At 42.0% G+C, this 13,580-nt stretch overlaps 1 protein-coding gene across 1 annotated transcript in view; it reads right to left on the bottom strand.

Annotated features, from left to right (window-relative positions):
• EFHC2 (EF-hand domain containing 2) overlaps positions 1 to 10,917 on the bottom strand; it is a 54,397-nt gene extending 43,480 nt beyond the window's left edge. Inside the window, exons 1-3 of the mRNA XM_081858587.1 lie at positions 10,765 to 10,917; positions 5,922 to 6,110; positions 509 to 659 (exon numbers count right to left, since the gene is read on the bottom strand). Coding sequence (XP_081714713.1) covers positions 509 to 659; positions 5,922 to 6,110; positions 10,765 to 10,806 — 382 coding nt within the window. The 5' untranslated portion in view covers positions 10,807 to 10,917. The remainder of the gene's footprint in view (positions 1 to 508; positions 660 to 5,921; positions 6,111 to 10,764) is intronic.
• Between the last annotated feature and the right edge of the window lie 2,663 nt (positions 10,918 to 13,580).

Raw genomic sequence — 13,580 nt, 5'->3', positions numbered from 1 at the left:
CTGCATCATGCCCAAAATCTTTTGCGGTGGGTTGGGGAAACCCCAGGAACAAATGTAGAGGGTACATGGAGGGAAGAGAAGGTTCCATCACTCATAGAAAATCCTTACACTGACAGAACCAAAGCACTACATTGCAGCCTTATATCTCCACTGGGAAAGGCACGCAAAGATAAATCTCTCTCACTGGTTTTGGCAAAGTTTCAGAAAAGAGTCTCAGTTCTGATTGGGTAAGATTCCCCAAAAAAGCGAATGAAATGTGTGGCCCATGCTATCTCATTCAAATAAGTTTAGGAGACACCAAACTGGTTACTGATTCACAGCTGGCCTTAGCCTGAGTCACTGGAACTTGTGTTGTAACTGAACCTAAACTTGAACTTCTTAACATTTAACTGTTTCCCGCTTGTAAGCAATAATAATACTATGTAAAGAACAAACTGTATCAGACAGGCAAAGATTACAGTTTATGAAGAGGGAAGCTTCAAGGAGAGCATTTGTAACTAAAAAATACCTTGTGGAATTCCACTGTTCTTCACTTGGGGCTCAACCACCTGAATTGTGTCATCTTCCAGATAAAAATATATTTTACAATGTCTTATTCTGTACAGCTCTTGATTTTTGTCAGGAACTTCTTCATCAAAATAAGCATCAAAAGACAATACCTATACAAAAAACACAAATTAAAATCAACAAGCACTGGTTGTAAACAAGTAATGTGAAGCTGTAAATTAAACACAGCAGTGCATTGAGCAAATGTAAGCACAGAGATTTGGATTTCAACAATTGAGCTTTCTCTGATAGTGCAATCCTATATATGTCTACTCAGAAGTGAGTCCAATTAAATTCTGCGTGTAGGACTGCAGTGTGAGTCATCCTGTTGCACATGTGATTTGAACTGTTTTCTACTTAGAGAAGTCCAATACTCTTGTAAAACTTGCATTGATTAGAGTGTAGTGATGTGCTAATCCCTACCTCATCAGCCAATGTATGGACTCATTTTTTCCCTTCTATTTTCCCACGTTGCATGTGAAAGCAGGGCTTTGCTGGTACTTATCCCCTCCCCCCGCAATGAATTAGGCTGTGTTCATGTACTGCTCATCATACTTACATTTACTCATCTTCATCACGCTTTCATTACATAAGAAATCACATTTAATCAGGCCTTATATTTACCACTCAAAAAGAATAGGGTTCTTTTGTTAACTGTGCATAATTAAAGAGTTGGCTGAGTATGGGTAATTTGTTGCCATAGACAGTGATGTTGTTTGGAAGCAACAATATCAACATAACATACACCAATTATGTTGTGTGTGTGTATGTTTCATGGAGCCAAAAACCACTCATTAATTCACCATGATTGAGCATATGAGATTGGGGAGGTGGGTAGTTGCAGGGCAGAAGCCCCATATTTGTGTTTGGATGCAAATGTGGATGATTTCTGCAACATCCCTGTAACAGTGTACAATCGAGTACTGTTTCCCAGCTTCTCTCGTTGACAACATTCCCACATGGCACAAACAACATGAGAATATCACTTGAGAAAACAGTCGAAACGAGGGATGGGGAACCTGCAACTGTTCAGAGGCTGGCTGAGGCAGCAGGGAATCCAACAGCATCTGGTGAGCCACAGATTCTCCTATCCCTAGCCTCAATGCCACGTTCTTACATTACCTGGCATAAGTCCCAGTGAACTCAATGGAGCTTACTTCTGAGTAGACATGTGTGGGATTACAACAGTCTGCAAGCTAACACATATTGTGAAAAAGATTGGCAAGTATGTGAAAGTTGTGCAGAAATGCTACAAAATAGAAATTACAAAATGTTATTTTGACACACGTACTCCGTACACACACAAAAACACACATTAGTTCTGTTCGGGCATCAGCTAAACTCTTAGTTGTTCTTGCAAGCCTTTGTAACTTAAGAAATGTTTCCTATACAATCTGCCACTGTACATATTGCTGATCTGTGGTTTTAATTGTGATTTTAAGACTGTTTTAGTGTGCCATTTTATTATTATTGTAAGCCACCCTGGGCTCTCTTGAGAGGAAGGGCAGGCTATAAGAAAAATGCATTTATTATTATAGTTAAATGATTAATGGTCCTTCCTAAATCAGATCTTTTCTGGAGCCAACAAGTGTTACAAAGTAATCCAGACTAGCTTCCTGATGAGGTGATCACCTGGGTGATGGGCCATTAGGGTGAACAATGGAAAGGGGCTCTGTGTGAAACAGCAAATGGATGAGGCCCCTCCCACAAATTGCAGCTAGTTAGAAGGCAGTTAGAAGGACAAAGCCAGAATGGAGTGGTGTGAGCAAAAAGAAAAGCAGTAACCTAGAGTGAGCCAGTGATGTTTGTTTTCTGATTGAGTTTACTGAATTATTAGTCCGTCCCCAATATTTCAAGCAATAATACTGTTATGAGTTGTGAGGGGGGCTGTACGCAGAGAACCTCCAGCAATTTTCTTTTTTTATTTGTCAAGAAAGACCATGCATATCACACAAGAAACAGCCCTCCTCAAAGTCCCCACTGGCATCTACTATATACTCCTGAATCCAGACCAGAAAGGACAGCATCAGGATACAGAAGAGTGGACGATTCTCTCTAAGGATGGTGATCAACATTACATCTTCCTATTTGTGCTTTGAAAAATAAATGTAGGAAAGTAACTTTCTAAAAGCCAGAGATACATAAATATAGTGCTGCATGAACTCTGGCAATTCCCCAGGAGGTTTATGGGATGTTAATTTCACAGTGAGGCCTGATTCCTCCGATGCTGCAGAGATGTGTAGCTCTGATTATTTTCCAGATTTGAAAATGTGCATTGGAAAATCTATTAATATAGTCCTAAGACAGGGGACCCCAAGCATGGACACCTATTGGGGAGTAAATCCCTTTAAACACAGAGGTATTTACTTCTGAGTAAACATATCCATGTTGCAGGAAAGATGAAATCCTGTAGTGTGGCTTACTGGGGAAAAAAATGCCAAAGTATGCCTTGCTAGCAAGATAGAGTGACAGCAGCTGTGGGGGTGAGAGAAGCTATTAATGCAGAGTAAAGTCTCGTCTGAATTTGCACTTAATGAGCAGATTTAATCTCCTAATTAGATAGGCTGTGCATAGATAATTAAACACTGATTATATGGCTAACATTACAAATATCAAAAGGGAACAACCATAAGCCTCGGCAAGAAGAATTTTCAAATTAGCAAAGAACTGAATGTTGCAGATTATACCTTCCGATTCCGATCTCTGAACTTCTGCAATATTCCTATTTCATGTACGCATATAACTTTTGTGACAAAATATCACCAGCTGCCTGGTGTTTGGAGTGTCTCTGTGTTAATGTTTATTCTCTCTCTTTAAATAAAATTAACAGAAGTTGTATATCAAGTAGAGATGATGGGTGGCGGGGAGAGAGAATGGAAATTAGCCAAGTCCTGTGGGGCACTCTGGAAAATGCATTATGTTTGGCTTGCTTGGACAGTATAATTTGATGAACAAATTTTACGAGGAACATTTTCAAGCATGAATTGTCCCATATGCAACTTAACTATTTAACATCCTAATCCCAAGCCTAGTTAAGTAATTGTATTTGGATTTATGCTGATTGTGCCTCACTGGTTTCACAGGATAGGATATGATTTAAATCCAAAGCACGTTGGCTGAACTGGCTTGTAGATCACGCTGCAAGCATTATAGCCTTGTAGCAAGCATTACACAATGGAAAAACTAAACACACCATTTTATGTATTATTAAAATGAAACATGAGCACGCGCTTCTCCTTCAGCTTCATTTTAAATTTTCAGGAAGTCTACAAAAGAGGGACAAAGAGATACAATTCTTTTAATGCATAACTACTTCATAAACCACAAATTTACAATGCTGAAATACCAAGCCCAGAAGTGAAAGTACCTTTAGATGGCATAAGAATAACAGAACAATGCTTATAGTACTTAACATTTTTTTAAAAAACATGTTATTAATAACACTTTTTAATAAGTGTAACAATATAAATTCAGTTACAGATAGGTAGCCATGTTGGTCTGCCATAGTCAAAACAAAACAAATTCCTTCCAGTAGCACCTTAAAGACCAACTAAGTCAGTTCTTGGTATGAGCTTTCGTGTGCATGCACACTTCTTCAGATACCTACCTTTGGTATCTGAAGAAGTGTGCATGCACACGAAAGCTCATACCAAGAACTGACTTAGTTGGTCTTTAAGGTGCTACTGGAAGGAATTTGTTTTGTTTTGAATATAAATTCAATAAATTAATAATAATAATACATTCATCACTCATATTACACTTTTTCCAGTGTTCAAAGCCTCTCATCTCTATTATTTGGAGGATAAGAAATAAGTATTCATGCACTCCACCCAAGGTCTTGCACTTTCCACATGTGATCTCCCTTTCCCCATTCCCTTCTCCCCTTGTATGCATAGCTTAACAGAAGCCTTCCTGGCTTGGATGTAGCAGCAAATCATGGTTGTCTAACTAAGTGAGCCGTCAAGGCCAGGATTGCAAACTACAGTTGGATCCTGGTTAGCAATCCTGGAGTAGAGCTCTTGCACAAACCACAGGGAGCAGATGAGCACAGAGCTCATTCCCAATCCTCCTTCAAACCATGAATATGATGCCTCGATGCAGTAATTGCCGTTAAGTAATCCCCACAAAAATGCTATAGGAATGGCTATCACAATTATTGCCCTCATCCTGGAGATGATGGGCTGAGGCTGAGACTGTGGCTTGCCTAAATCCACTAAATTCATTCACACTAAGTGAAGTTCATAGTTGAGGCTCTTGACTGTTCCACTACCCCAGTGCAGTTATTCATTTACGCTCTGTTTCCAAGACTAGAGGTGTCTTAATATTAGTACACAGGATGGGGTGGCCCAGCAGCTGCTGCACTTCACATTCACAAAGCACAGAGTCAGTGTTACAGCAAATTTATGCCACGATGTTTACATAATCAGTTTATCTGAAATAGCAAATGCTTAATTCTCTTCAACCTCTGATTTCTTTACAAACTGGAAGGGTAAATCCGGGGCTGAAGTGAATTAAATGGGACAAAAAGAACTTTTGGGGAAATTGGAATTCATTCATTTTTCTGTTTTCCTTGGAATAAATCACTGTGTAAAATATTGCAAGGCAGGATGAGGTGTGTAGGGCTCTTTGGAATTAGGCAAGTGCCCAGGGAATGACATAAAACAGCAGCCAATAACATGGCAAATACTCTCTGGAATTGTTTTCCTATGTAGACAGATGCTTCTCTCTGAAGGTGACAATTATGAGATGAAAAGCAACCTCTGAATTCTGAAAATAAGCCACAGTATCAGAGACAAAATGAATTTCAGGAATGACATTCTGGTGATCCAAAGATGCTAGAAGCCTGCAGCACAAGATCTGGCAGTTAAATTGCAATCCAGATCCCTTTACCTGCAGCCCATCTCTTTGCTGGGATAGCTCAGTCAGTAGAGCATGAGACTCTTAATCTCAGGGTTGTGGGTTCAAGCCCCACGTAGGGCATATGACTCCTGCACTGCAGGAGGTTGGACCAGATGACTCTCAGGGTCTCTTCCAACTCTACAGTTCTATGATTCTATGATTCTTTGGAATCACTGGCTCAAGAGTGTAAATTGCTTAGAAGTTTTAGTCAATTAAGCAGTACATAAATCTTATCAAATAAATAATTTGAAATAAAGGTCCCCTATTCCCTAAAATGTCCCTTGTGCATCCAGTCCAAGAGCATGAAACTGTCAGATGTCAATAGAATAGAACATCACCCAGTTGTGTGTTGCTCACCCTTTACACCCTTCTAACTGCTACGCATATTTCAGGTTTCACCTAAGGATGCTGGGATGAACACACAAGCCACTGGAAACATACAAATAATGTGAACCAACAAATCTGTCTCACTGTACCTGTTTATCAAATGCTACCCACGAAGGCGCATCACATCCAACCCCTCTAGGAAACACACTGTACTTTGGTTTCAGCTTTTGTCCAGGCAAAGGTTCGCCTCCTATTCCAGGTTTGTCTTCTCCCACCAACATAGAAACCTTATTGCAGTAACTCCAGTGTTGAGATTTATGGAACTTTTCTTTCCCTAGCTGCAACCAAGAGGAAATAAATAATGTTTTCAGAAAACACAAAAGGGCATTTTTGGTTGCAGTTACAAGAATGAAACCTATGGATTCTGAATCACACAATTCAGAATCCATGAAGCAATGTTAATCATGATAAAATAATAATTAAAGGGCTTTAAATCTATTTTAATTTCAATCTAAATGCCCATGTCAAATTTTTGGTCATTTTCTTGACTCAGATGTGATACACAGAATCAGTCCATCTTGGAAGTAGTTTTTCTGGGCATATCTGCCGAACAATTCCACTGATTTCTGCGGCACTGAGATGGAAAGCCATGAAATGAATGGGATTGCCCTCTTTAGGAAAAAACTGTGGAAATGGAACCACTGAGTGTTGTTGTGCTTGTAGGTCTGAAATAACAGGAATGCCGTGGAATCTATGGCTCTGAGTAAAGCAAAGATGGCAAAACACAAGCACTCAGCTCTATTATTAGTTTAAAGTCTTACATATTATCGGGTGTATGGGTAGGGCACAACTGCATGGCATCAAAAACTAAATCACAAGTCAAACTACACATTACCTTAAATACTACAGAGAAGTATGATCAATGCTATGTTTTTCAGAACATGCAGGTTAGGCTTGTTGGGCAGCTCAGGGTAGAGAAGGGTTAAATCAGGTATAGGCAAATTCAGCCCTCCAGCTGTTTTGGGACTACAGGGGTACCTTTACCTTTACCTTTACCTCCCATCATCCCTGACCACTGGTCCTGTTAGCTAGGGTTGATGGGAGTTGTAGTCCCAAAACATCTGGAGGGCCGAGTTTGCCCATGCCTGGGTTAAATCAAAAAGAGCTGTGTGCTTATCTTTTTGGAGACATACTGACAGAATAACAAACAAAGGAAAAGAAGAGCATTGCAGAAGAGCAGGAGCCATGTGTCCATGCTCCATAAGGAGATGCTTGTGTATTGTGCCATCAAAACCAACATGCTTTATTTTCGGCTTGGTCTTGCTTGTAGTGCCAGCACAGACAACACTCAAAATATACAGCATGTTTGTTTTGATGGCACAACGCCAAAGCACCTCCTTCTGGAATTTTCCTCAGATTCAGTTACCAATTTTTGATTCAAGTTTGTGACAGCATAATGCTTCATGATTTCTGAAAGCTATCACATCCATCACAATGCTTTTTCATAAGAAGGCTAGTACTGCATACAGGCAGCCCAGCCTGACAAAGCTCTGGGCCACATTTAAACAATGGGACTTAAGCAGGCACTTGACCTTACCCCAATGGCTAGAACTAAGCAAGGCTCTGATGATATCAGGAAGTAAAGGGCAGCTTATGCCTTCAGTTTTTGAAAGTAGTAACAGATGGGTAGTAGTGACTGGTAACAGCAGGTGAGGAGGATGAGAATCTCACCCCCATCATATCACCCCCATCCAGATAGTGGGTGTGCACAAGCTGTTTCATTTACACATGACCATCATACGCCAAGCTGCAGCATCCAATAACAAAATGATTTAATGTGTAGATCATGCTTGCAAGGTCATGGGGCAGAATTTTTAAATAGTGCTGATCCTGGCTGTTACATTTGGATTAGCAACAATCAGCACAAAGACCGGCACATCCAGAGACACAAGTTGATCATGCTATCACACCAGCGTGCCCAGTACTCACAAAAGCAATACACTCGCTGAGGAAAGTAGCAATCTTAAAATGAGATCTACCACCACTTTGTTGCTGAAGTGGTGTAGAGTTGTATCTTATGAAAACGAAGCTAGTGCTCTTCTCATTAGAAACCTATGGAGTTGTCATACAGCATTATTGCTCATTGGGGAGAGATATGTCTTTCTTCCATACATTGTTGGACTCCATCTCCCCTCAGTCTCAGCCAGCCTGGCCAACAGCCACTAAGCTGCCACCAAGGTCAATGGCTGCTGTAAAATGAACTGTAAAAGAATAAGAACTCTCATGCTCAATGAAACTGGCCAAAATCAGCTTTTGGTCTAACAGACTGCTAGTAATTTTGGTTTATTATAAAAATGTAAGAATTGCTTTGTGGGATCTGACCCAAGACCATTCTGTTTCTAACAGATACTAAAGGAGCAGTGACATGAGGCAACAAAAGAAGAGGCAAAGCTTCAAAATGGTCCTGCAAAATAAATCTCTATCAAATAATAATACCCCTTGGGAAACAATAAAATGCTCTGACACATTTTGGTAAATGGTAACCTTCCTCAGGGGGAAGAAACATTATTATTTGATAAAGAATCATTTTTCAGGGTCATTTTAAGGCTTAGCCTCCTCTTTTGCTTCCAACAGAAAGAAGTTAGCCAGATGTCTCTGAGTCTGGGCACTCACAAACAAAACACAAAGATAATAGTCCTGTTTTGCCTGGCTTTGGCATACGATAAGTCAGAGGTGTTTGTTGCTACTGTACAAAGGGACAGGATCTGAAAGTGCCCCAAACCTGGCCTAAACAGAAGACATAAGAAGTTTCTATTCAGCAGGGAATAATGTTAAGTGGCTGCCTAGCTAACAATCCATCACCAAGGTGCCTGTGGAAACACAAGTAAACACTTAACAGTTCCTTACAATGCATTCTGCATTTTGCTGAGTAAACCAACTATTTTTAATAACCAAGACAAACTACAGTATTCACAAAAAGTCTGGAAAAGCAACATTTCCTTTAAAACTTCTTCCAAAGAACTTCAGGAACAAAGCTCAATAAAGAACAAAGCAGAAGCCTGGTTTAAATCCAGCCCTTACTGTATTGGATAACCCTAGAAATAACTCCTGAACCTGTCATTTAACAAATAATCCCTGCAGATAAATTGTCGCTGCAGATTTATGCTTCTTCCAATAATAGTACAAATCCATTCATAAATATTTTCTTGGAACACACACAGATATATCTATGACTTTGACTTCAGCGCTCACTGAAATCAACAGGATGTTGTCATTTTTAGACCCAGCTTGGGCTTCAAAAAAACAAGTCATGCCAGATGAATCTCATTTCTTTTTTTCTTTTCTTTTTCTTTTTTGATAGTTACAAGCTTGGTGGATCAGGGGAATGCTGCAGATGTACTGTAACTTGATTTCAGTAAACCTTTTGACACAGTCCCCCATGATTGTGGAGAAGCTGGTAGAATGTGGTAGATATGATAGCCATCTTCAAATATCTAAGGGGCTGTCATTTGGAAGATGGAGCAAGCTTGTTTTCTCCTGCTTCAGGCGGTAAGACCCAAACCAATGGCTTAAAGTTACAAGAAAGGAGATTCTGACTAAACATCAGAAAGAACTTTCTGATAGTAAGAGCTGTTTAACAGTGGAACAGATGCCCTTGGAATGTGATGGGACTCTCCTTCCTTGGAGATTTTTAAGCAGAGGTTGGATGGCCATATGTCATTGATGTTTTAGTTGAGATTCCAGCATTGCAGGAGGTTGGACTAGGTGACCCTCTGGATCCCTTCCAACTCTACAATTCTGTGATTCTATGCCCATGCAAATCATGCTGCTTTCAAGACACAAAAATCCTTACATTAATCCAATAGTAACTGGTACCCATTGGGACTGACAGGGCAGAAGGCAGGGAGACAAATAGTGGGTGGAGCCAGAGCCAATAACAGACAGAGCCAACAAATTATAGCTTTGCCTCCAATATTTTCCCTGGTTCGTTTTACAGAGGAAACAATACTAAGGAAGAGGAAATGAGAGCCTGGAGTGTTTAAGTAAAAAGGAAGACGGGGGGGGGGGGGCAGGCTGAGGTTTGTAGGGCAGTGCCTCATTCACCCTAATGGACCTGCCTCCCCTGCTGAAGTATTCGTTTGATGCATGTACCTTTGTGTTGAATATGGAGGTGTGAGTGGCCAGTAACGCTTGGGGTATATTCAAGACTGAGCTTGCAAAAGGCCCCATACACGCCATGCATTTAAAGCAGATGTCTCCACACCAAAGAATATCAGGAGCTGCAGTTCATCCCTCACCAAGCCACAATTTCCAGCGCCCTTAAGTGACCATTCCTTTGATGTGAACCACGTGCTGAAAATGCATGTTGCATGTGCAGCCGAAGTTGTTATAAAGTGTAAGAGGGTTAAGGAAAGACCTCTCTGCCTCTGCACAGCCACAGGCAGCCAGCACATAGAGATAGCAGGAGATGAACTACGGAGATCTATCTCAACATAAGGCATTTCCTCGTAGAAAAGAAGAGGTCTATGTCAAAGTGATGTTACAAATCACACAGGGAGGGTGAAAGGAGAAAGGGATAAGTGAATCATATCTCTTCCTCCCCACCCCACTTCTTAACACTTTTCACCTTCTGGTGCTGCCCCACCCCACCCTATCTGCTGAATGACAAGTCCCCAAACCTGAGCTGGGGGGGGGGGCATTCCCTGTCCAGCTTCATAAAGGGAATACAAGGAAAGTGGTTCTGCCAGGCAGTGGGAGCCCAGTGCAGCGGGAGGGGGGGGGGTGTTGTTATCACGTCTCGGGTTTCATCCGTGGCGGGTCTTCCTGAGCCGGATTTCGGGAGGAGATCCGCGCGAGCACGTGGAGGCGCGGCTCCCGCGAGGAGGAAGGCAATGCGCGTTTCGGGGGGCGGCGCCGGAGACATGGACTTGGGGAGCCCCCGGGCGGGGGAGGAGGAGGAGGCGGCGGGAACCAAGCCGACCCCCCACTTACATTCTTGTTGAAGGAGTTCCCGGGCAGGAGCGGTAGCGCCATGGCTGCCCCGGTCCCGCCCGCCGCCTCGGGCTGGTGTTGCTGCCCGAACCCGGCCGGTCGCCCTCCGCGCTGCCCAAGGCCGGAGCAAGCGCCGGCGCGCTGTTTGGAGTCCGGTTGCCTGGCGACCCCCCTTTGACGTCACAGAGGGCTGCCGGGAAGGGGGCCGCCGCTCGCTCCGCCCTTGCTCTCTGCCGCCCCCTGCAGTCGCACGCCGCTTGCTGCAAGCTCGTCAACACGGCAAGCCTTTGCTCCCCTCACTTCGCAGCTGCTTTGCTCCCCTCGCAGCAGCCGCTTCCAGTCTGGAAGCTTAGGTCCCACCCGCGACTTCGAAACAAGTCTCTCCCTTCCTTTCACCGCGCGTTAAATACGTATTGCCAAAGCTACCTCAGAGACTCAGGCAGTCTCAGAGCATAATACAGTTCAGGCCAAGTGGCCAGGGTTTCCTTTGTACAAATGAGGTTGTTATTGTTGCTATTCGTCATGTATTTATTCACTCTTAAGGTCCCAGGGTGGGTTATAGTATTGAAACACAGTATAACAACAACAACAACAACAACAACAACAACAACAACAACAACAACAACAACAAATAATAATAATAATAATAATAATAATTTATTTCTGCCCCACCCATCTGACTGGGTTTCCCCAGCCACTTTGGGCGACTCCCTACAGAATATTAAAAACAGGATAAAACATCAAACATTAAAAACTTCCCTAAACAGGGCTGCCTTCAGATGTCTTCTAAAAGTCGGATAGTTGTTTATTTCCTTGACATCTGATGGGAGGGCGTTCCACAGGGCAGGCACCACTACTGAGAAGGCCCTCTTCCTGGTAAAGCAACTTAAAATCATCAAAATATTAAAAAAAAAAACACACACACCAATACACCTCAATTGTCGAAAGCCAGGATAAAGACACAGAATGTGTCATTAAACTATGGGACTTGCTTCCAGAAAATGCAGTAATGGCCACCCAACTGGATGTTTTCAGAAGAGAATTGGACATACTTGCAGAATAAAAGGCTCTCCATGTCGATGCTTTTCCTCCATTGTTAGAGCCCTGAATACCAGTGGCTGGGGAGCACAAGGGAGGAGAGGGCTGCTGTGCTCTTGTCCTGCCTTCAGGCTTCCTAGAGTAAGGTTACCAGATTTTTTTCAATGAATCCGGGGGACACTTTTCAACTTCCAATTAAATAGATGGATTTTGTCAGGGACTGTTTTGTAAATCCGGGGTCTGTCCCCGGGAAACAGGGACGTCTGGTAACCTTACCCCAGAGGCATCTGGTTGGCCACTGTAAGAACAGGATGCTGCTCTAGATGGACTTTAGGCCTGATCCAGCAGGCTCTTATCTTCTTATGCATCACTTGGTCTCCTGTCATCATCCAAGCTGCGATATGTCCTGAGCTGTTTTCACATGGCCTTAGAACCCACAAAGTTTCGCCTTCACTCGCTGATTACTGTGATCAAGACACATTTGTCTCCTGTGCCACAAGTTCTGTCACCTCTGAAGTGAATCATGGTAACAGCGGTTGGGGTTTTCTTAAAACAACTACAACAAAATGCGTGCACACACACCTCGCTACAGGTGTTATTTAATTTAGGAATCCCAACATATCTGCATTGTCAGCTATTAATGCTGCTGCTGTAAATGGTGGCTGTGCTGCTTTTACCATGTAAACGTTACATCATGTAAGCTTTAACCCAACCAGCACCTCATCTGAAGGAAATGGACTCTAATCCACAAAACCTTATACCCTAATGAAATTTATTTGGGAATAACAAGGGTGAGGTACCTGTAAGCCCTCCAGATGTTGGGCTAGAACTCACATCAGCCTCAGCCACCATAGACAATGGTGATGGAAGTTGCAGTCCAGCAACATCTGGAAGGCCGCGGGTTTCTGAACCCTGGAAGATGCCACAAGCCTCTTTCGTGTTTGTACTACAAAGCTGGTGTTGTAGAGACTATAACATGCCTAAAGGAGTGAATTTAATGTTTAAACAGTAATTCTGTCAGAATTTGAACATTTTTTAAAAAGTACTTTCTCAAATATCCACAGTTCTGAAGCAACCTAGACTATAGATGAAGTTTGCATACACACTTCTCTTTTTTGCAATAACATCCATCATTTAATAATTGCAAATTGTCAAATTGCTAAAAAACAACAACAACCCTTTTGCTTTTAAAAAAATCAGTTTCCTCCTAACAACTTGAAAAATGTGTGCTTTCATCTGTCAGGAAACAGAAATAACATATACTTTTGTCAGCATCTTATTAAGTAAATTGCAAGTGAGATTGTAGAAGCCATCATTGCAACAATTAACATTCTGCAAAAACATGTTATTTGCTTGGGCCCATATGGTTCTTTTCTCTCTGTATTGATATACAGAAAGAGAATGCAGAATCCCAAAGGATCTCAGGCTATGCAAAGGACTTCTCTCCCTCCTCAACTCCCAACCCCCTGCCTCTTCAGGCTTGCTTTTTACCAGAAAAGTAGGTCATGACAGAACATAATGCTAAGACATTGCGATGTGAATTATGAGTCAGCAGCAGGGCTGGATCAAGACCTTTTGAGGCCCTAAGCACCGAAAATATATGTGATTCAAAATAAAAACAATGCTAAATTGTAAAATAAAATTTTATTTTTCAAAATGACACAAGACTTACATGTATGCTGAAATGTAGGTTCATGTATGTCGTGTGCAACAAATGACGTGACTCTGATTTTCTCACATTATTTCATTCTACATTAGTAGGGTGCCCTCTGCTTCAG

The sequence above is a fragment of the Podarcis erhardii genome (genome assembly GCF_964252035.2).
Source record: "Podarcis erhardii genome assembly, chromosome: 4".
Classification (NCBI taxonomy): domain Eukaryota; kingdom Metazoa; phylum Chordata; class Lepidosauria; order Squamata; family Lacertidae; genus Podarcis; species Podarcis erhardii.
This window is presented reverse-complemented; position numbering and strand designations above follow the sequence as displayed.